The sequence below is a fragment of the Primulina tabacum genome, chromosome 8 (assembly GCF_025594145.1).
Source record: "Primulina tabacum isolate GXHZ01 chromosome 8, ASM2559414v2, whole genome shotgun sequence".
NCBI lineage: Eukaryota > Viridiplantae > Streptophyta > Magnoliopsida > Lamiales > Gesneriaceae > Primulina > Primulina tabacum.
In genome coordinates this window covers 5,416,774-5,441,641 of record NC_134557.1, presented here as the reverse complement: position 1 = coordinate 5,441,641, position 24,868 = coordinate 5,416,774, and the positions used below count along the sequence as shown (strand labels likewise).

The 24,868-nt window shown below is 35.1% G+C and overlaps 1 protein-coding gene across 1 annotated transcript in view; it reads right to left on the bottom strand.

Moving 5' to 3' along the window:
- Positions 1–579: 579 nt before the first annotated feature.
- Positions 580–24,868, bottom strand: part of LOC142553271 (DExH-box ATP-dependent RNA helicase DExH14) — a 40,015-nt gene continuing 15,726 nt past the window's right edge. Inside the window, exons 21-49 of the mRNA XM_075663406.1 lie at positions 24,394–24,543; positions 22,340–22,552; positions 21,090–21,242; positions 20,774–20,998; positions 20,587–20,688; positions 20,413–20,493; positions 20,230–20,310; positions 18,605–18,808; positions 18,399–18,515; positions 18,160–18,282; positions 12,809–12,898; positions 12,594–12,719; positions 12,276–12,338; positions 11,875–11,963; positions 7,834–7,924; positions 6,944–7,093; positions 6,677–6,868; positions 6,490–6,555; positions 6,170–6,325; positions 5,918–6,061; positions 4,610–4,677; positions 4,250–4,415; positions 4,106–4,168; positions 3,678–3,773; positions 3,349–3,516; positions 2,637–2,807; positions 1,432–1,578; positions 1,237–1,368; positions 580–968 (exon numbers count right to left, since the gene is read on the bottom strand). Of these exons, the coding sequence (XP_075519521.1) occupies positions 894–968; positions 1,237–1,368; positions 1,432–1,578; positions 2,637–2,807; positions 3,349–3,516; positions 3,678–3,773; positions 4,106–4,168; positions 4,250–4,415; positions 4,610–4,677; positions 5,918–6,061; positions 6,170–6,325; positions 6,490–6,555; positions 6,677–6,868; positions 6,944–7,093; positions 7,834–7,924; positions 11,875–11,963; positions 12,276–12,338; positions 12,594–12,719; positions 12,809–12,898; positions 18,160–18,282; positions 18,399–18,515; positions 18,605–18,808; positions 20,230–20,310; positions 20,413–20,493; positions 20,587–20,688; positions 20,774–20,998; positions 21,090–21,242; positions 22,340–22,552; positions 24,394–24,543 (3,702 nt within the window). The 3' untranslated portion in view covers positions 580–893. The remainder of the gene's footprint in view (positions 969–1,236; positions 1,369–1,431; positions 1,579–2,636; positions 2,808–3,348; positions 3,517–3,677; positions 3,774–4,105; positions 4,169–4,249; positions 4,416–4,609; positions 4,678–5,917; positions 6,062–6,169; positions 6,326–6,489; positions 6,556–6,676; positions 6,869–6,943; positions 7,094–7,833; positions 7,925–11,874; positions 11,964–12,275; positions 12,339–12,593; positions 12,720–12,808; positions 12,899–18,159; positions 18,283–18,398; positions 18,516–18,604; positions 18,809–20,229; positions 20,311–20,412; positions 20,494–20,586; positions 20,689–20,773; positions 20,999–21,089; positions 21,243–22,339; positions 22,553–24,393; positions 24,544–24,868) is intronic.

The window sequence follows — 24,868 nt, the reverse complement described above, 5'->3', positions numbered from 1 at the left end:
ATTATTTTTAGGATTCAAAGAATGGAGACAACATTTCGTTGGTACGTATCGAAATTTGGGAGTTGACCAACCCAGCTGTTTCCTCATCATTAATAGCAATTTGATTTTTTTTTTTTCAGATTTATTACACATATTATTATATATTTATAATCGATTTTTGAAATTTTTTGCATGTTTAATTTAGGGAAATCCATAATGGTGCCCCCACCTGCTAATAGCTGTTGCGTTAAGTTGAGCTATAATCATCATTGAACAGCTGTTGTTGTTCAGTGAAGTATAAGATTCTTTTCGTTTACACACATATAAGCAAGCGGCACTCTGCAAAACATACAGACTCTACATATTTTGGTCAATGATAATAATTGGAAAATGGTGTGAAACTCATACTTAATTAATTTAATTAATTAATTTAATTTAATTTAAATAAATTAATGATGTGAATGGCAAATAGAAGTACGTCATATTGATGTAAACCTTATTGTTCATAGATTTGATTTGAAAAGAATTTTTTTTTAAATATTAAATTACATGAATTTGTCCACAACCAAAGCTAAGATGAATCTCACAAGCAAAAAGGGAGAAAATGAGAACAACTTGTGATATTTATAAGTTGCTCGAATAACAGTTGCAACTGGTCAAAAAATTTACATCGCAAACCTAAAAACATGAGATTTTGCAGGATAATAGATTAACGTACCACTTCGTCTAATATAACTATATAAGTAAATCATGAGAAAAATATTTAACAATCAACGGCCAAGTATACGAATTTAGAGTTCAGGACCAACCACCATGCTTCGTCTTTTACCAGTAAAGGAGTTGTCAGCTATCTTTGCCTTAAAAGTGCAAGACTAGCCAAAGATAGGCCAACCTTTGGGAACTCGTTGCAGCTATCATAGCAGCGTTTCAACAGAGTATTCATGTTCGAAACCAATATAACAGTCTGAAACTACAACCAACTTCATACCCTGCGACAACAAATTGACAAACTATATTATCTTGTAAGCAAAAAGTATTATAAGTAGAACGTCAGAACAAAACTAGAGATATGATACTATCACAAGTTTGCCTGTTGTAATCCTGAAGTCCCGTTCTTTATAACACTCCATTATTGGCGAGAAACAGGGGAAAGAAGATTGAAAGAAACATAACAAGGCATGGATGCATTATTTTCAATTGTACTCTTTTCCTTGAAAAGAAGAGTTGAAACATGAAATGAAGCTGCCAAAATCTAACCTGGAAGTCATTAACACTCAGAGGAACATCCATCCGTGTATGCAAAACATTAGTGAAAGAAACTCTCTTCAACGCATACAGTTCAGAAGTAGAAGTATTTCCCAGGACCAACCACCATGCTTCGTCTTTTACCTGTAAAGGAGATGTCAGCTATCTTTGCCCTAAAAGTGCAAGACTAGCCAAAGATAAGCCAACCTTTGGGAAGCGAGGAGTAAAAGCCCTTGCTGAGTTCTTCTGGGGGTGTGTTTTCTCCAATCTTATGTTCAGACTATCGCAAGAATCGTCAGAACGTCGTCTCTGAACTTTTATCCGAGCTTGAATACGAGGAAACTGCTGTAGTTCCTGTGAGTACAAGAGATATCATACATGAGATATAGATAAAAAGTAAAGGAAAGAATTTGAGTTTCAAACTTCTGTATGGGGCCCATTACATCGCATTCTGTTGTTTATTGGGAAAATTCAAATTTTAGTACCTTTTACTTATAACTACTAATCAAATACAAATACATCAATGGAGGCATGGGCATGTTTTGAAATATACCAAGCGACAATGCACAAAAGATAAGATATAATTCTTCATGGTCGTCCTAATACGTAGAACTGGCTAAATACACTTGATAGCTAACACTTCCTGTCCATATTTGGTTAGAGCAACAAACTTGAAAGATCCTAAAAGAAGATTCAAATTTGGATGCAAATCAGAACTTCCGACACAGACAATTTCATTAACTTACTCTAGCTTTTCATCAATAAATCATTGTGCGTCAATAAAAGCAGATGACTATTACTGCATAAGCAAATGAATCATCAAAATAGCATATGGGGATGGTTGGAGTCTTTATATATTGTTATCCCTCATCCTACATAGCAGTTTGGCAGTAGAGTTCAACTATCAAACTCATAATATGCTTAATGTAAGCATAGTATCCTTGACTTCTAGTAGTAATCTAAAAGTAAAGCCACAGATTAAAACCAAAACTATTATATCTATGCAATTCAAGATTTAGTATTTTCCTTGGTTCACCATTAATATCAATTCATTTTAGTGGTGGGTCAATGAAGCGGGCTTCATGAAAGAGTTTGCACCTCCCAGCCCCATAACAACCATTAAACACACGAGACACTAAGCATTTGGACCACTTCAGGAGTTAGCTTCCACTAAACAAACGATTATATTGACAAGGCTCTACAACTCTCTGTATTATTTATGAATTATGATAATCTAAACGACTTTATTTTCCACAATTCAGATTTTATTTTGTGCATAGTAGATTTTTAAACTAGCACAATTTTTTCATGAGAAATAAAAACAGTTAATTTGGAAAAGCTGCATGACACCCAATTAACATTAAAACTATTATAGTACGCTCAAATGCTTTTCTAGGGGAAAAAAACTTCACCTCGTGTAACTTTGAGGCAATTGAACTTCCAGTGAGAGATTGAAGATTTGCTTTGGGAAGATACAATAATTGCAGGACATTTAAGATTCCTCTCTGGCTCAATGTAGTAATAAGATCATCAGTCATGCATGGTAACATCCACAGGGGAGAATCTGTGTCAAACCATAGTCCCTGCAGATATAGCACATCATAACTTCATCCACCGAAAATAGATATAAAAATTATAAAGTAAATTTACATATCATCAATTCTCCAAGCTTAGATAACATTCCGCACACCCAGAAACTGGATAAAGTCAAGAAAAATAACATAGAATCTCCTAAAATTGGCCCATTCTGATCAGCTTGCTTAAAGAAGAAATCAGTTATCTATTGAACTAACCACTCATTCAGGAGGAGGCACAGATGGTGAAAATTTAACAAATGGATGATATTCATCAGCAATTACTCGCAAACAAATCAAATAGAAAACATGTAGCCAAGACACCATGATATCAAACTAAAATTCACCAATACCTAGTTGGCGAAAAGAGGTCTGAAGACTATACTATCAACTTGAGATTAAAATAACAAAAGAACAAGTGCCAGACAGCAACAGCTAATTATCCTGAAACACATGTTAATTACTAAGAGACATTCCTACACATCAAACTGTTACTAGTATAAGATTTAGAGAACCATCCACAGCTAAATATTTGTGATATATACATTACCTGCATGACCATTTGCAAAAGACGCATACAAGTCATGGTACTAGAGAACCATCCACTGTTAGCACACAGATCTATCATCGCCTGAATGATACGAATACACTGATCTAGCACTGACTTCAAGTCTGTTACATAGTCGGTGACAGGTAGTTCAACTCGGGAAAAATGAGCCTACATCCCATTTAAAAGCATGTCAAGATGATAAAATTCCAAACAAACATAGATAAAGTATAAGCATCTCATTATTCTATGATGGGCCGACAAGTTGAAAACCTTTAATTTTCCAATCCAACAGGAAAAATAGTGTCAATGATGACAAGGATCGTTCTAACCTGGAAAAGAAGATTTGCTTTAACATGTGGATCATCAAGAAGATTTTGATCGACCATGAATCGAACTTTTTTGGACAAGTCGGCATTGTGATTTTCCTACAGAACGAACACAATTAAACAATCAAGATTGCAGATAAAATATCAAAAAATTTCTCCCAGCCTCCTTTATTCAAAAGTTATTTGCAGTATCGTGTATCAAACAACTAGCAACAAAATCCAAACCAATCAGGTGTGCTGACTGCTGACACTTACATAGATTACCTAACAAATAAACACATAAATAGCTCATATAATAAAGATGGAAGCAAAAAAAAAAAAAAAAACTGGAAAGAAGTTCAACAAGCAGATCAACTAGTGATAATGAATTTTTTGTGAACATTAGAAATCATTGCTTCATCACTCCAATTGCATCAACAAATTAAACTTACTTCATTATGGCGCACAGGAAGCTCATCATATTCAGAAGCACCAGCTAATATGTGGAGGAAAACCTAAAAGCAATAATGTTTAGTATAAAATGACGTACTGTGGGAGTAAGGAGAAATCAATACTCTCTTGGAAATCAAACTTACTTCAAGCGACGTGTCTGCTCCTATATTTGAAGCAAACATTGATACAGTCGTGTATTTAAGATAATACTGAGATGCAATTGACCCCAACATCAGCGGCTCAACCTTGTCTTCATCAATCTTGATGCAACCACTGTCTTCAAGATCCTCAAATGTGTTCAGCATTAACCTGTTACAAGTATATTGATCAGAGATGGCATTACCAATAGGACAAACAGATTCTCACATAAATGATTCTAAGTGAGTGTTTGCAACCTCCAAAAAGAAGTAATTATGGATTTTTCCTTCAAAAATTATGATGAGAAAATTCATAATTACTTCTTTTTGTTGGTTGCAATGCTCCGTAAATCGCTGTTGTGCTACCTTGACAAGTAAGAACTTAAAGTTCCAGAATCTGTATCCTCTAACCCATAATAAGCTGGATTAACCGCCTATTGAAAGAGAAATAAAACCATTAGCAAAAAAGAAAACCCATGCAATGAGTTCAATTCAAATACTAATAAGCTGGGTCAACCCCCTGTTGAAAGAGAAATAAAATCATTAGCTAAAAGAAAACCTGCACAATAAGTTTATTCAAATGTTTAGAATATATCGTTAAACAAATTATAAATACATGTTACGATGTATTTACTCAGCAATTACATCTTAGACGTGCATGAGACAATGTAAAGCAGTATAGAGGATACAACTCATTAAAGTCAATGCAAATAGTGATTGAAGGTAGAATTATTTTCCTCGCACAATACATAAAATTAGTACAAATTGGAGTCATGCTGCATGCACCTAGGACAACTTCTTCCCATGACAAAAAGGTCATTACTGTTAACAGTGTTTGAAGTATAACTGTGTTCTTCATTAATAGAAACTAGTAAAAGATGCACACGCATTGCATGTATTATTATCATTTTAATTTGATCAAATAATACTAAACAATTAACACAATATTCAATTTAGAAGAGTTGTTCGATTTAAAATGGAATTTTTGTTTAGATTTTTTTCTATGTAAAATATGGAGTGACTTGAGGAAGTTTATAGTAGGGTAAGAAAGGCAATTATGAAATTAAATATTTTCGTGTCCTCTAAGGTAGTTTCTCTAAGGACCTCATACTTAATAATATAGTATAGAAGTGTTGAGCATATCTTTTATACATGAAGACCACATCTATAAACATAGAAGCAGCAAACTAGATACTCGTGAAATTTACATATATCTTGTACTAAGCATCGTTAGTACTACAAAGGATATTTGTCTCTGAATTTTTTCAGCCAACCATGGGTGCCACCTCATCATATGATTTAGCTATTTTAAATATTAATATAATACCAGTTTTTAAGGTACCAGTGCGTTCACCATGGTTTGTTGTTCTATTGCTTTATGATAAATCTGATTAGAGTAAAATATATGTTTAGATTTATATGATAACATCCTTCATGTAAAATTATAAATGATGGCAATATATTATTAAAATAAATGATTTTTAAGATACAAGATTCAAGACACCTGCAGAAAACAAGATTAGAAGTAAATGCTGACATAGCCTGCTGGAATGAATACACAGTAAATATCCAGCCTAGTCATACAGGACAAGTTAATGGCTGAAAACCAATAAGACAAGACAGTACCCGAGTGAAAACTAAATATCCACTGTGGCAAGTTAACTGCAATCATACCAGTCTGCGGAACAAATAGGTCCATGTAAGATAATGTACTGCATCCTCTTTGTGACAAATTGTTCCAGAGACGATCTCAGCATTGATGTGATCATGCAACTGCTCTCTCAGGCTGCTTTCAACTGGAAATGGTTCGTAGAGAAACTGGGACGATTTTTTGGGGGATGAGAGGAATGTACATTTTAATTCTTTTTTATCATGAAAATAATCCATCTAATAATATATACATAAAATAATCCTATTCATGCACACCTTTTTGTAGAAGCTCTTTTTAGGTTCATGAACCAGAATAACTGCCTTCCCATGTTGATCGTACTGAGGCCGACCTGCTCGACCCATCATTTGTAAAATATCTGTTATTGGAAAATCAACATATCTCTTTGCTTTTGCATCAAAATATTCTGTTCCCTGAATTTTGAAAACAGAAATTGAATTAGTTGAAAAATTGTTGGACGTATAAAATGGCAAGAGTAGGTCTGTTATTGTAGGCTGTGGATGAACCAAACAGAATACCAGTAAAATTTTAACGTTTGATAAAAGCTGAAGCAAACTGTTCAGAAGTTTCAACTGACCTTTATAACAACTAAATGAGCTGGAAGGTTCACACCCCATGCTAATGTACTGGTGCAAACCAACACCTGGAGAATATTGGAGATGAGAAAATGTCATCATTAAAAGGTTAGGTCAAATAATTATAGGACTTCAAATGATTGTTTCCTCCCATGCACGGAAAGCTATGCGTAGGTGAGAAATAATTGCCTGAATTTTGTTGTTTGCAAAAAGTTCCTCAACAAGAGATCTGTCTTTATCATTCAGCCCAGCATGGTGCAACCCAATGCCAAACTGCAGAGTATGCCTGAGATTCTGATCAGCAACTTGAGAAAGTATCATCTGAAGTGCTTCTTCAGGTATAGCCAGGAACTGTCTTGGGCGCTCATCTGAAGCTGCAAACTTCAATTACAGAAAAGCATAATAAATTAAGTTGCTTCAATGAGTACATAAATTCGACATAACAATAATCCTAACCTGAATAAGGTCAAGTGCAGTCAGTCTTGTCTGGCGACGTGATGAAACAAATATAAGAACTGGTTTTATGGGTGAATGTGTACATATAGCAGCATATGTGGGCTTATTCATGCTATTCATTCTTGGACAGTAATACTTCCCAGGATATCCCTGATGAATAAAGTCAAAGCATATTATAACCACAGAAATTAATCCAGTCATCCTTTGTCACTCATCCATTCTACAAGTAATGAACAATAAGTAAAAAACCTCCAACTATTGGTCAAACTAATACCTAGAACTGAAATATAAGGAAAATTATTTAATTTAACACAACCCACATTTGAGAATAAGAAGAGACCATTTTCTGTATCTACACCCCTTCAATTACTGGAAATTGATTTACTCAATCAATAGAAATGACCTCTGATTTGTATGATATGTAAATGAGGAATCAACTTATCATATTTAGTTGCCACTACACAATCTTTTCAAATAGAAATGCATCAACTTCGATATTTTTTATGTGGATGGTGGTAAATAACAAAAGCAGGAGAAATCTTCACGAGGCTCAAACATATTCTTTTGAAAACTAATCTTCCTAGTCGTACAGACTTGCTAACTCTTAATTTAAAATATCTTCCAATTCAGATTGAGTGTTCAAACTTAGATATTGATGGCATAAAATAGATCGGCTCATGGTCCTCAAGAAAATTAAATAAAGAATTTATAGGCTAACAGTAAGGACAATACAGTAAATGAAGATAATCTCACACTTATAGTTGCAGATAAGCAAGTTTATATCAACTCAAATACAACAAAACAGTAAGGATTGTAAATCCTCTTCAGAAACCTCAGCAGCAGTTGCCAGCAGTTATATTAAGAACACGTTGGGAGAGGGGAGGCATTACCTGTATATGAACTTCAAGAGGAACAGGTCTAACACTAGGCTTAAAATTGAAAAGACCATTTTCTTCAACACCCAGCCAATCAGCTAAATCACTGAATCAAGAATAAAAAACAAAAGAACAATAATAAAATGACAGAATAGGAAAGCAGAGTATCGGTATGAATGTTACGAGATCATGTTTCAAGACTACAGGGTTCAGTTCAACTTATATTTATGTGAACTCCTTGAGAATGCCATTTGTGATGCAACCAAATACCTGACAAAAAAGAAAGTGCCCTCTAGCAAATCCCTAGAAGAATGACAGAAGCCAATCTAATATAATTTCTTCATTGCACATAAATTCCCCCGCTGAACCAGTACGAACTTTTGTTTGGTGAAAGTAACGTCACTCAAAAGAATTTATATCGGTATACCCAACCTTCACTTAGTGTCTAAAAAAATTTCATGAGGAATATATTTACCATGATAACCCTATTTTAGTCTAGCAAAGACATCATATGGTCCAAGCATAATACACAGATAGCGAGGCCTCGATAGCATAATTGTCAATCGCGCGTAACGGCCCACAACGTAAAGCTTGCTCGTGGCTATAACGCATAGCGAATAACATAGCGAGGGCTTTTGAAAGTAAAGCTCCACAAGTATATAAATATATAATATATAACATGCCAACATATTTTCAATTGCTCAGGATTAAATAATAAATATATAAGTTCAAAGCATATAAAACCTTAATTCGAAAACTAGAAAAACATAATCTAAAATTCATCTTCATCTTCTTCATCAAAATCGAGACCATCTTCTTCGTTTCAAATTGCATAGTGCTCGGCATCATTCATTTCCTCACTTCTTCATCAAAGTCGAATTCATCCTCTTCATCTACAAGATTAAGTGTAGTAAATGTTCCTACTGACCTTTTCCCTCTAGACTTAGATGTGGCGGTCTTCGAGCTTCTGTAGGTGTAGATGTCGCCTTCGAGCTTCCTCTAGGTGTAGGTGTGTAGATGTTCCTATTTACCTGGCTACGACGTGAGGTAAGTCCGGCGGCCGACAGCCCGATGTTAGGCGAGTCACAAGTAACAAAAGAGGAGAAACAGTGGAGAATGATAGGTTTTATGTAAGGGTTGATTGGGAGAAATGTAGAAGACTGAATTAGAAAAAGGATAAGAAGAGTCGATTTCATATATTATCGAGCTTAAAAAATTGTGCAAAATGGGCCTAAAAAAATTCTGCATTATTTTAAAAAAATGTCCTACATCTTTCTTTCCTATAGCGACGTTATCGCCTCAAACTCTATTGCGTTGATAGCGACGATAGCACTCGCTACCTCGAAGTGTAGTGCTCGAAGCCTTGCTAACGCTATTGGACAAGATTTGAATGCAGCAACAAAGGATCACAAACAGTGCAAACAGCATGGACCTCAACAACCAGAAGAGTGCAAACAGCAATGCTTGATGGCCACAACAGTATCAACACCAATATATCAACTAAAAAAATTGTCACGTTGAAAATGGTACAAAAATATTATCAATATCCAAAAAACACCTGCAAAAGCAGCAACTATCAGTTTCAACAGCCAAAAAAGCTGTGATTACAGCTGCGACCTCATCATAATAGGTATGAACCAATTTTTACACGCATTTAGAAACAAAGGTTAAAATCGTTCCATTTAAACTTCTCTTTTTTCTTTCTCTAAGTTGGAACGAACTTGGTTAACACAATAAAAGGTAAAGAGCCTGACCGAGTATAATTGATCATCAATAAACTGGTGACTGGTCCACTGACAGCCACACAGTTGCTAATATCTCATATGAAAGTGCAATTTTTATTATATACTCAACCAACACAGATGGTGCAACCAAGTGGTAATAACACTGGTCTTCTCCGAAGCAGAGAAAATTACATAATGGGAACAACGGCGCACTGAACTATGGAGAAAGAGAATGCATGACACCACAACGGATGTCAACAAAGCATGATAGGCATTAGAAAACTCCAAAAGTGATAGCAACACATGTGACAACATCAATGAGCAGTAAAAAGAACAAATGAATACGAAAATTTGAGTTTAAGACAAAGGAACAGATGAAATCTAACATGTAGCAGATAATTTTGAGATAGAAACTGAACAATAAAATGGTCAGAGTTCCACAAGAAACCACTGTTGTGGACCGTATGGCAAAGAATCAGCCAGGTGCAAAGGTATCAATGGTAAATGTTTAATCTAGATTGCGAGTTGCAATGATAACAAAAGCTTATGATGCTTCACCAGGGAAGACAATATAGAATACTGCAGCCAAATGATGACAACTTACGGCGCCAGCGAAGAAAAAAGACCAACTATGAAAATGAAACTGTTAGAACAGGCCACGAAGACAAAGGTGATGAAGAGATCACTAAAGTGGTTGTTGGGATTAAGATACCAGATTGAAATTAATATGATTTTGGATGTGCAGTTCATTCATTAACCACTCATATAGGGTATTTCTCCAAATGATATGATATAATGTTTACCAAACTACCTCGAACTCCAACCACTTTCCTCAACCATACAACACCAAAAGCACTATCATAAGGCCACTGACGTTGGAACATCATAACTCCTTCCTCGCAATGTGCAGAAGCAGCGACATTTTTTACCATCACCATCAAATCCATTAAGTAGAAACAATTAGATTTTTCATGATCACCATCATGATTCTCACCCATAAAATAAAGACAATGCCCTCTTTGCGTTGTTTAAAAAAACGTGGAATTCTATGCTATTTGTTTCGGCTATCCTCCCTTCGAATTTCAGCAAATGTCTCAAGAATGGCGGGGAATATTTTCGAACCGAACAATCTAACTCTAAATTCATTGGATATACATTCAATCATTTCGTACCAAACACCGGGGGCATGTTTTCTACATCAGAATCCAATTTGAAGCCATCATGCTATTGACAGTTCTGCAAAACAGATCTTCTACAGCTTGGTTCCATTGAATTGATGAACCAAGCCATTAGCCTAGCGTTCTTTGATTCCCAAGGCCCATAGCTCTGAATTCTCTGGGTTCCAACCATTTTTATTCCTGAAATTTCTCTTTTTTTTTATTATTTTGGATGATTTGAGGCACCAGAAATGGCGTCTCTGTACCATGAAACAAGAGTACATAGGATAAAATGAGGTCTCATTATACTTCAACTCGATGATACAATGATTCATACAGAGGACTGGCCTAATCAAATCTGGTTAAAAGGAATAAAATCAACCACTCTAAGCAAAATCTATCAAACGAAAAATTATAACATCCGACAAACATTCATCACCGTGATTGGGTTGTTTTTCAGTGCCCATCGTAAAAAGAATGCATTAATGAAGTGAGGTGGCTGAAAGATGCGTTACGATACGAATATGTGAAAAATTATAAGAATTTTTAAAGGAAGATGTTACATACAAGACAAAAGAATATGTAAAACATATGAATACAAACCATCATATACGTCTAAAATTTCAGTAGCTGATAACTGATTTCAGCAGTAAAAACAAAACAGATGAAGAAAGCAATGGAGAAGTAAATCGGCAAGAAAATTATTAGGAAGAACGGAAAATGAATGCAAAGGCACACACAACGTAGAAGGCAGGCAACATCTTTGCAATGGGGCCAGGATTGTTCACTGAGGCACGTACGGCCGAAGTCCACACCTTAACAGCTATGTTAGTTTTGTTTTTCAAATGTTGCGGAAAAACTGAGAATGGAAGGGACCTGCTAGACGGTGGCTGTCGGTGGCTTAGCAGTAATACTTTTAAAGAACAAGCCGGTCAAATTGATATGTTGTTTTTTAATCTGTAACTCTGTAGAATATAGTGGATAAAATAAAAGCAAGTGATGTTAAAGATGCATGCCACTGGATTGCATAGTCTCTAACAATTTTTTTAAAAATGCATATATATGCTTAAGGAACACTGCCAAAAATAAATCGTAATGGAAATTAAATGGTTAATGAATAACATCGCACACATAGAAAAAGGAAATCAAGTAAACTTAGAGCATGGAAATCTTACTGTGCATTTGCCAATGCTGTTGAAAGGCCAACAAATCGAACCGGACGATCTGTCTGTGATGATATATATCTCATCCGGGAGACAATAACCTGTTAGCAGAAATACGGGTCACGTGACTTCAGCATGCTACAAGAAATTTGGTGTGAACATCTTAAAAAGGCAGAATATAAATCTATATATTCAGATATAGAGCTGCAATTTGTGCAAATTGTAAACCCTGTTACCATTGGGTTTATACAAGCTAGTGCACTGGCTTTGCCTGAATCATAATCTTGCACTAGTCAAGACAGCTTATGTTTGAAATCAAACATGCAAACTAAAGCTCATACGTTATTAACTCAGACTTCAATTGTTATCTCAACGAATATTGGGAATATATTGAAGTAGTGAAAGGTCCATACCTCCAGTATGGGTCCACGATCAGCACCAAGCAAGTGAATCTCATCCAATATCATGAGCCCAACCTGAAAACAGATTTCTCAATACTTAATCGATGGAAACTTCAGATCTCAACACAATGTGAACACTTCAAGGTAAATTCACTGCATAATCTATCTTAAAGGACAAATTCTGGAAGCACTAGCGAGAGATAACACAGGACATAGTTCAGAACTCAGACAATTAAACCTAGAGTTTCTATGCAAGAAATAATTCCTCCGGAGATTAAGAGAGAATATTTTGCCTACAAAACAACAGCCAACAAAAAACAAATGGTCCACCTTCTTGACATAACCTCGACTGTGCCAGTTACGACTGATGCCATCCCACTTTTCGGGAGTAGATATTATGATGTCTGTAGATAAAAGAGCTGTCAAATCTGGGGTATAATCACCAGTCATCTCAACCTGATAAAAAATCACAATAGGCTAATCATGTTTGGTATAACTGTGCAGAGATGAAAAGGAAAAATAAATAAATAAATAAAATATCTCACCATATGTTTTCCAAGTTTGGAAACAAGACGCTTCCTCCAATCATTCATTCTTTCTCGAACAAGAGCCTTTAAAGGTGCTATATAGATAACCTGCATTCTCGCAACAACTAAATCATCTATACAATCAAAACAACCATATGAACTGTGACATTTTACCAAAATATGCATTTTTTAATAAGAAACGCTATATAGATAACATGCATTCTCGCAACAACTAAATAAGCTCTTGTTACATCAACAACAAATAAAGCCTCAATCCCAAACTAAATCTGAAATCGAGAAATGCTTAAAATATGAGTGCTTCCTCGTCCGAACGACAACCCTAAACCTAATCTTTTCCCAACATTCATCAATCGACTCTGCTACATTGTCGAAGATCCTGCTATTCGGCTCTATCCAGATTGACCAACAGATACAATGGACTGTCATGCGAGTAATTCCTTTCTTACCAAGATCACGATCAATATCTAAGACAAACATTTAACATGCTGATCTCGGAGCAACCCACACCAAACCCAACTTCTCTAGAGCTTCCGACTAAATACAATTCGTGAACGGACAATGCATAAATAAATCTTTCTATTTCAGGCAAAAGACACCAATTCGGACATAGTGCACAATTAGGCCATTTTTTGCAACATGTCGCAAGTTGGCAATTTACCCAGAGCGACAATCCACACAGAATGCTTGAACTTTGTGTGAGATCGGTTCTTTCCAAATAAATTGAAAATGAGGGGAAAAAAAAGAAAAACACTGATCGGAAAGAATGATTCGTAGAAAGATTCAAAAGAGAACCTTTCACATTCAACCTAACATTATCTAAAACCCCTAACAAAGAACTCAACTCAACTCACTCACTTCCCCATCACTCAAATCCCTTCCGAAATGTAAAACCCATGATAACGAAGAATTTAACCGATCTATTTCCTCTTGAACTGAAACGGATAAAAGGCTTGTTATGAAGCAAAGAGATCTGGAATAATGCTGGGTAATGTTCTTTAAAAGATGACTCTCCCAACCACTTATCCTTTCAAAATCTACTGAGATTTCCTCTTTAGCCACTATCCTCACCAGTTGATGAGAAGTCGGTTAAGTACGAGAAATAATTTCCAGGGAGTTTTAAATGTAATGTTCCTTGCTAAACCCACATCTCATCCATTATCATGCATCCCATATTTGTTCATAATAACTTTCTTCCATAACGGCGCCCCCTTGACATAGTCTCTCCACCACCATTTCCCCATAAGTGTCTTATTCCTCTAACAAATGTTCTCAATACCCAGTCCCCCTCTATCTTTCGGTTTACAAACCTGCTCCCACGCGACCAAATGACAATGCAAATCTCCATCAACTCCATCCCATAAAAAATCCCTCATAATCTTCTCCATAACCTTTGTTACACCTTTTGGTACCCTAAAAAGAGACATGAAACACATTGGAAGAGCATTCAACACCGCCGAAATCAAACTTAATCGCCTACTTGATAAAAAAAAGCTTTCTTTTTTTTTTGATCGGAAACTATGATTTTATTATAATAATAATTAGATTTACAAAGCTAGTGGATGAGCGATCCACAAGACACCACAACAATCAGTAAACTACAATCTCTTTAGTAACAAATAAAACTCCAATCGTTAACTAGGTCCGATATGAGCATATGCTGAAACTGTGGTATGTTAATCGTCCAACTCGCTACTCTGAATTTGATCTTTTCCCATAAATCCTCCCACGAGTCCTCTTTGTCAGTGAAAATTCTACTGTTGAGCTCCATCCATGTCGACCAAAAAATACAATGAACAATGATGAACCAAAAATTCCTAAGGCAGACACCACAACAATCAGTAAACTACAATCTAAATAAAACTCCAATCCCTAACTAGGTCCGATATGAGCATATGCTGAAATTGTGGTATGTTAATCGTCCAACTCGCTACTCTGAATTTGATCTTTTCCCATAAATCCTCCCACGAGTCCTCTTTGTCAGTGAAATTCTACTGTTGCGCTCCATCCATGTCGACCAAAAAATACAATAAACAATGATGAACCAAAGATTCCTAAGGCCCTTCTCATTGAGAAATCACGGCTCCATGAGAAACATGTCTTTCGATCTGCTTGAAAAGTCCACTCGAAGCCCAATTGTTGCATACCTTTGATCCAAATACGAGTCGTAAAAGAACAATGTAACAAAAGATGATATTGATTTTCCTCGTTTTCCTTGCATAAGCTACACCATTGAGGACTTAAAGTATGACCCGGCCGTCGTTTCTGCAAATTATCACAAATCTGCAATTTTCCCAAAGCCACTATCCAAGAAAAAACCTGAACCTTAAGTGGGATTGGCACTTGCCAGATGTTAGAGAAGTAGGGGAAAAAAGGAAAATTATTAATCGGGAAGAAGGGAAGAATAAAGAGAAGTAACAGAAAAAACACCGGAGGACTCCCCTAACCAAACCCGAACGTCCCCAGTCCCCACACACAACCTAACTGTGTCTAATACTCCTAAAAGAGTGCTGAACTCTCCCTACTCGATGTTATTTAACCATCTTCTGAACCGCATATCCCACTGAATTGTTGAACTACCTTGAATATCACTGACGGAATAGAAATGGTTAATCGGTTTATTAATAGACGATGATAGAAGAAAAAAATGAGGAAAACACTCTTGGAAAAGACAACTCACCCACCCACCTATCCTCCCAAAATCCAACTTCGACATCTTAGACACTATGGGTTCCCAAAATTCAGTTTTCATTGGATTATCCCCTCATGTAAACCCTATATATTTAATAGGCCACTACTCCCTCCTACACCCAATCTTTATAGCCAGCCCCACTATTTCTAATTCTATACAATTATTCCCAACGGTGCATATTTTTCCAAACTGATCTTTAATCCCGATATTTGACAGAATTAATTCAAAATCTCCAACAAAAGCCGCATATGATTCTCACTCTCAATAAAAAATACAAAGTGTCATCCGCAAATTGAATATGTGATACCTCAACTTTCTCACTACCAACTTCCATTCCCCGGATCTCGTTCATTGCCTTCGCCTTATCCACCAATCTATCCAACACATCTACCACATGATTAAACGGGAAGGGAAAAAAGGATCCTCTTGCCTTAGACCTTTCTCCCCCTTTAATTTGCCCATCGGCCTACCATTTATGATGACTGAAAAAGAAATAGTCGAGAGGCAACCCTTAATCCACTTCCTCTATTTATCTCCAAACCCTTTCTTTTGTAAAATAAATTCTAAAAAACTCCAATTCCCGTTATCATAAGCTTTCTCAAAGTCAACCTTAAACACACACCCTTTCTTCTTTTTGTATTTCATCTCCTCCACCATTTCATTGGCTATAAAACAACCAAGAATTTGTCACCCTTCTTTCAATGAAAGCGCATTGATTCTCTGTTACGGTTGTACTTAAAACTTCCTTCAATATTTTCGATAAGACTTCAGCAAATAATCTTATACAGGCTAGTTGTCAAACTGATTGGCCTAAAATCCTTAACCTTGCCCGCATCTTGTTTATTTGGTATTAAGCATATATGTTTCATTGGTGATACCATTTACAACACCTCCCTCAAAAAATTCATTGAACACCTTCACAAAATCATCTTTGACAATATCTCAACACTCTTGAAAAAATGTCATTGTAAAACCATTTGGACCTAGAGCCTTCGAACCATCACTTTCAAACAACGCTTTTTTAATCTCCTCGTCTGAAAAAGATTTCTTCAACTCGTTTCCAGCCTCACCATCAATCGGACTCCACTCCTTCAATGCTCTCTCCCCCAACCTCATGTTTACTCATTTTACTGTATAAATTACTGAAAAACTTAATTATGGAATCTTCGATTAGCACCTCATCATAAATATGCATAATCACAGTTAAACCAGACACTAGGATTCAATAATAGAAAAAAGGATTCATGACCAAAAAAAGTCCCAAAGGGAAGACTGTGTAGATGCCTCATCAGAGTTAATAAGAGCTGATAAGGTGATAGGTTATGCATAGATCTTACACCTCAAGCCATGTTGAGGCTCGGTGTTACAGTGAGGCACAAACCTTGACCATGAAGCACACATCTAGTCTAGGTGCACCTTGAAGAATTAAGATACGTTTTAAACAAGCCTCAAATGCAAGGATTGTATACATTAAGGTAATAAAATGTAACATTCATCCATATGTGCATGTTCAGTAATGCATTTGGTTTATTATATGTGCATGTTCAGTAATGCATTTGGTTTATTATCACGTAGCATCTAGGTAAGCATCGACGAATTAAGATGTGTTTCAAACAAGCCTCAAATGCAAGGATTGTATACTTCAAGTGTAACCCAATGTAACATTCAACTACATGCATATTAGCAATGAATACTTGGTTTATTATTGTGTAATGCTTTGGACTGTTCCTATTAGACAGTGCTATTACATAATTTTCTGCACAAATCAATAATCTGATTTAATCCTCAATTAATTAACTCGTGAATCTACGCTACAGAGCTCATGTGTGTCCTAGTGTGCCTCGCTTCCTTAATAAATGTGTCATTACAACCAATGACTGAAGCTTTTCTTGTGTGCATGCGCGTGAACAAACATAAGAACTTCAGAATTTTTCGCCATTCTGGATATTTTGGTTTGCTGTTCATAAAATTTCTATGGGGGAACATGATCACATCAATTATTAAAAACAACAGCCTTCGTTAGTTCGCAACTTTGATGTCGAATCATTTTCAAAATTGATTCCATATGCATATTCTCCCAGCATATTAAAATATCATTCAAACATTGATACTAACATTGCTATATCTAACAGCTTACTAACAAAACTAATGTCATTACAACAACCCAAGTAAAGTCATGATCGTCGAAGCTAATACAGATAGACCAGACACATCTGCCTCGCGGATGGACATTGAGCTCTGGGGAAACTACATTATTTAGTAGAAATAATGGATACTCGAGGCCAACAAAATTTAATCCTATGATTGGGTAAACATGGATACATCATAACTTTACAAATCCATGTCAATGGGCATGAAATAGCCGCAGGATAAACAACAGACTGAGTTTTAAACGTCAAAATCTATTGTTAACAGATTCAACAGCCCTTTGGGAACTAGTAGGAAAATAACATGGTGGTTTAGAACGCAATGCAGGAAATTTATTGGTCCAGTTTACACATAAAGCCCACTCAAAAGATTTGAGCTGACAAACCAATGTAATGATTAAGCAAATAAAGTTTGGCAAATACCCATTAATATGCCAAAAGCAATTTGCAGAAATCGCAGAGTGAAAAGGAAAATTATGATGCCAAATTAGCGTGAGGAAACAAAAAAGTACCTTCATATCCGGTTGAGTATTAAACAGATGAAGCATAGCAAGCTCAGCTGATATGGTTTTACCACTTCCTGTTGGAGCTCCCAAAAGAACATTTTGATCTGTGTGATACAGCACATGGAAAGCCTGTCAAGATAACCGAAACACCGCCTCAGAGTCAATAAACTTGTGAATGCATATCAGATAGAGAATTTTGGATATCAAGAAAAGGAAAAAGTAACAAAATAAAAATTAATCAAAACCTGCGTCTGTATGGGGTTAAAGTGTGAAAAGTCATACAATGCTTCATAGGTTCTACAGCTAAGTGCGGTCACAGGAAGGGGTTTCAGATCAAGGAGTTCGGTATGAGTAGTATGTGCCTGAGGAAAGTATAATGATTAGTTGTACAAAACTCAGAAATGGTTAATTCCACCACAAGAGAAAACACAGCATTTATTCATAAGTCAACCTCTGGCAGTGCAAGGTTCTGGATTGATATAATGTAGAAAGCCTCTGCATGCAACCACGAATCGGAAATTGCACGAATGATGTACTGAGGAGGGTGTGGCTCAAAGATAGGAACTGTGAAAGATAGTTTCTGAGGTTCCCCTTTGGCCATGCGCTTTGTTAATGAAAAGAGCTCTGAGTGATATATATGATCATTCTCAGAATCCTACAAAAAGAAACAAATGATCATTAATTCAATTCTGGAGGAAGGCAATATAGCCAAACATTGTATCGTGTTCCAATTTTTCGAGTATTCTTTTTTATCCACTCTCACAGAACCACTGTGACTTGAAACATAAATGAGCCATGAGAGACAACAGTTCCATCAATGGGCTAACTGATTGACTACATTTCAATTGGGAAAATTAAATTCAAACATTGACATACAAGGAATCGAGAATATAGCAAATTAACATGCATAATTAATTCATTGAGCAGTACAAAGAGGCTGCCAGAATTCTAATTCTAATAGATGAAACACAACTGGATCCTCTTTTATCTGCTCTTGTATTTGGTGGGTTCACATCTTATTAAACTATTACAGATCTCTCACAACGGCTTTCCGACAGAAATTCAACAAAAACTTATATCACCCTTAAAACTTCAATTTCTAATGCAATCGTCACGTATGTCTTTATTACCTCCTAAGATTATCTAGCAGATATTTGCTATCTACGCGCACATGCAACAGATAGAAAAACACAGATCTTCCTCAAGAGAATTAATTGACTGCATAACTACAAGTAACACGTGAATCAAGCACACTGTCCAGCATGAACATTTATTAACCAAAACAAATCAAACTACCAGATTACATATCTCTCACCATGTTATTCACGAATCACTATCTGCATGCAAATTAAGTACTACCTATGAAGTCTTCGCTTGATGCAGTAAATTAGATTTTCATTTCATTTAATCGTGAACATTTCTAGTGTATTCTCAAATGAATATTAGCATCACAATATTTAGAAATCAGGAGGCTTGGTGGATTCAAGAACGCAGTTTGAAGAGGTTGGCACTCCATAAATTATTTACACGTACTAAAAATAAAGACCATTAGCTAGAGATAAAGTTCACAGAAATTTAGGTACTGCCACACTTGTTTAAGATTAGCATTTGTGCCATTACTATTTTCATGCATGGTACAACAAGACTTAAAAAACCACAAATCTAATGAAAGATATGACCAAAAATAAAATATACTGACTTGGACATATACTGGTTCTCAGTTCCAAGACCATTAACAATACAAATGACACATGTGCGTACAAGGCTAATGCTTATTTTATCTGTTCTCATTAAAGTAAAATATAAACTTGAATATATATAGAGCCATACAGAACATGCAGTCTAGAAAATTCATTCTGTCAGACAGCTGAACATTTTTCTCCTCTCATAAAGTAACTTCTCTAAGCAATCAAGTTAAGTTCGGACGAAATTTTGTCAAGACAAGTCCTCGTCACTCATTATTTGCTTTCAGTCTTTCATATGTCCTAGTTGGCAGATTCCATCATGCAATTTGCCATCTATAGAAAAAAGAATGAGAACTCCTTTAAACTTAGGAAAAATTTAGAAAAAACATACCTCCACTAAAATCCACCAGCGTTGTACAGTACCATGAAACCGATCTTTCCAGACAAACTCAGGGGTAATAATCAAATCAACCTAACAGAAAATAACTTGTTTCTTAAGACAATTCAAAAGCTACAAAAAATTTCAGTTGCAGGAGAAAAAAAGAAAAAGAAAGTACAACCAACTAGTCCTTACCTTCAGAACAGTTCTTGTGATTGGACTAACGGTAGCAAATAACTGGACCATTGGGAAATATCCCAAGTATTGTTTGACCAACTTGAATATACAAGAAACCAAAACAAATTTTATCATCAGGAAACCAACAAAACAATTGAATATCTCCTAAATAACAAGTAACTGAAGAAATACCTTCCCTCCAGGAGCATAGCGAATCAAAGCTCCTATGTCTTTCTCCTGCATCTCATATAGGCGATCTAGGTCCACTTCTCTTTCCTCAAGCTTCCTTAGAATCTGACATAGAATGTAAAACAATAATGATTTAGAAACTAATTTAATTTTACAACAAATATCAGCCAAACAATCAATTGCAACATACTTCCACAGAAATATCTTTGTCAAATTGTCTGAGAGGATGTTGGTGGGGCCAAATTTGACGATCCACGGCCTTGCAGTACTCTAACATGAAAGAAGACATCTCACTCCACCCTCTACACAAACAAATCTCAAATAAGGCCCGCATAACACGAGCCAAGCTTGAACTAATATATGCTGCATCCGAAACTAGTGAGAAAGTATCGATTGAACCCCTGGATATGTACAACTGCTCAACAAAAGCAAGTCAATAGCGTCAGATAACAATGTCTAATTCTGCAAAAACTACATTTATTACCAGTCAAAGATCAGCATGAAACCTGTATAAGAATCGAAACTTTCCCATGTTTATTTGATGGACCACCCTTAACTTCTAAAGGACATTTGCGAGTCATCAATTCAAGCTCATTTTGTTCCTCCTCTCGAACAACAATATTTTCAAATTCAGAAGAATGGGCAATCATGTCGATCACCTGTAAGAAGATGAAATAAAATAGAAAGTTGTCAATTGATATATAATATCCTGACACACATCTATGAAAGAGTCTACTAATATGTCAACTGTCAGAAACAATAGCGCTGCCAGATAATTCAATATTTGTAAACGGTGCATCAGTAATGGTGCTTACATCTCTAAATAACATGCACTGCAGTCCCTACACACCTCTTATGCGATTTTTGAAAAATACAATGCCAGGACACAGTGAGTAAAAATGTTTAAAATGAATGAGCTCTACTTTTTCCCATCACAAGATCAATATTGATAGATCAACTCTAAAACCTTTAAACCTTTTCCATTCAGTTAATCAAGAAAGATTATCTACGGTGGTAAAATTCTAGACTAACAGCTCACAGCCAAAAACCCAGTGGTAAACTTGAAAGCCAAGAAAATTCCAAAATACTACATACACCTTCAGGTTAAGCTACATTAAAAAGCCAGACTTCAAGCAATCACTTGTCACTGCCAGAAACAATTAAAGCAATGTCACTTTCTGAAACTAAGAAACTGAAGATCTTTCCAACTACCAACAATTACCACACACTAGTCTAAGCTTTATCTTAATTCAACAACATGAGATGTTCAATATTATGTACAAGCAATTGTGATAGAATCACTTTTAGAATGTTATAGCATTGATCCCATAGGTAACTTCCATATTTCATGTGTACAGGTATGTATAGAAATACTGCATTATATAACTTCACTGCCAGTTTAGATTGGTTATGCTTAACAACTGCTTACCCATTTCACCTCAAATATTTTTTGTTTTGTTTTATTACAATGTACAAAATACCATTGCGTATGCCCTTAATTATTAACTTAGTAGCTACAGAGATTCTAAGTTAAAGAGATAAAACAACAATCACTGTAGTGTGGTTAGTATTGAGCACTTCCTGAACTTTCCTCCCTATACCATTCAAAACTTAAAAAGAAAGCTGAAAAACACATATTTTTATGTGTTGCACAGGAGAAACCTATTTACGTGAGAAACAATGATAAATACATTGATAACACTGACCATAGAGCATAGGCACCGAAAATGTAAATTTGTGATCAATCATCAATTACCTCGCTATCACTCATGTGGCGTTTCAACATTTCATTATAAGTTTCAACACTAGAGTATTGGATATAAAAGTGGCTTGCTATACGACCAAGCTCGGTACAATAAAAATTTCCACTCTTCTCATCGAAGCGCATCATTTTTGCCTTATCAAGAGCACGTGCAGAATCAGAGACCAGAGATCTTTGCTTTAGACTCAGCGAAGGATCAGCAAGTACCTATCAATTGTATTCCACAATTTTAATCCTAGCACACAAATATACATACAAAGACCAACACACATGCATAAGCAGAATTATACTGTAGATAAAGTTATGGATATAAATACAGATGGATAGAGCAGGGGGGTTTCCCTAAGCAACTTTAGGTATAAGATTCAAGTCGGTCACGATGTTCAGAAATATGCCTTGGCACTCCAAGAACATAAAAAGAGATCGTATTATCGAATGATCATAGATATTCTAATCCTGTTATCCATAACAGGTAGTATTCCTTATTAATAATTAATAACAACCAACGTATAAAACTACGCCCAGGAGATGAAGAAGATTTATGTTCAAGATTTTTCAAGGCATAATATTTTGTGTTTGAACGGAGAAGGCATAATTTTCATTTTTTTACAAACATGTATCACATTCTCCAACATAATTTACCGAAAACTTTTCAATTCAGTTTCATATTTCCCACCATAATAATTGCTTTTAGAGCAACTTTTCATGATTTCCAAAATGACCTTATATTAAACAATACAACAAAATTTATTTTAACATACAACTATTCAGTTATTTCGAATCGGTACAAAAACTACTGAAAATAATTCAATCGATACATGTTTACTTGTGACTCAAATTAAAATCAAACAAATAAATGAACTATAACTGATATGAGAGTTACACACAGATTATGAGTAATTATCAGTTTATTACATGAAATATGGAAATTGATTAAATGGATAAATGCATTTCAAATTGAGTATTATAATTGGCTTTATTTTCTTCAAATGAGAATACATTTTTTTTATTATTTAAATTTTAACAATTACATAGAATAACCAATGAAGAATATCAATTTTATACATTTTAAAAATTAAAGAAAAAATCAAATATGGCATGTACTTGATGTATTTACGCTTAAGAGGCATATTCTTTTAACATTTGTTACCGTGAATGGGATTATGTGTATCATTATTTTAATTATTGCAATGTGGATCACCACTCATGAAGACTTTAAGAATTGCTCCATATTAGATTTATTAAGAGATTGTGATTATGTGTATCATTAAGATATCATCGATATTGTCTTTCTCATTATGACGGTGGACTACTAGTCCACTCATGTACTCTTTCTTATACTATTATTAATAAAATTTCGTTTCTTATAAAAAAAATAGGCATATTCTTGTTCTTTTTATTTATTTTAAATTAAATTTAATTATTAGTGTTAAATTAGTCTATTTTCACTCTTAGAAGGTAAAATATCTCATCAAATTGAAGTTAACCAATTTCATACGCTACATATCAATTTAATCGATTTCAATTATTCTTAAATAAATTTAATAACTACCGATTGTTATGCATCACTTTAATAATTGTCGACAGTTCATGTACCTTAGTGATTTTTATTCATTGAGTAAATATGTATCAATTTAGTCATTTTTCACAGTTATTTACCGATTAAACAATAATCCATAGTTCGAAGTCCAAATAAATTTTATTTTTAAATCATCCAAGACACTGCATTTTAAAATTTTCAAATATCTCACACACCATTATAATATATATTAAATCACATCAATAACCAACAATATCTCCTTCAAATAAAATATCAAGCATGCATCACATTTTTAATGGAGTCTTGCATCCAATCTTTAGCAAATTGTCCCAAAATATTTTCCCAAGACATCAAAAAGCAATGCCAACATTAAATTTCCACATTTCAAGTAGGGTAGGAATGAAGAAAAAATTACATGACATTTTCACCACAACGGCAGCACAGCAACTATGTTCATAATAACAGTAAAAAATAAAACTTAAAACACTAACACAAGTCTAGAAGATACCTCATCCCATCCAATGCCATATGCCAAAGGATTCATTTTCATCCTTATGAAAAGATATGTATACCCAAGCCAAGCACAGGCTTCTTTAACATTTGTTACAGTGCCTAGTGCCACCTCCGCATTTAAATTATCTTTTAAGGAATTAATAAACTGCAATGAAGGAATAAGAACAAGGAAAATAATCTGAGCATATTGATTATCAAGTATAAGTTGAACATAATGCAATTATGGCATAAAACTAAATTACAAAAGAATAAGTAAGCCTTCCCAGCTTCCTAACTGTGAATTTTGTTAAATATCTCACTCTTGTCCAAACATTTAAATTTTATGTAGAAGGGAAGGTATGAGCGTAAAAGCAAAATCATTTCAGATCCAAGGTCTGCTGCTTTAAATGATACACGAGGCAAACATGTAACAAAAAGCGCTTTTAAATCCTCTTCCAAAACAACCTGGATGGGTGAAGATTTTCTGAAGT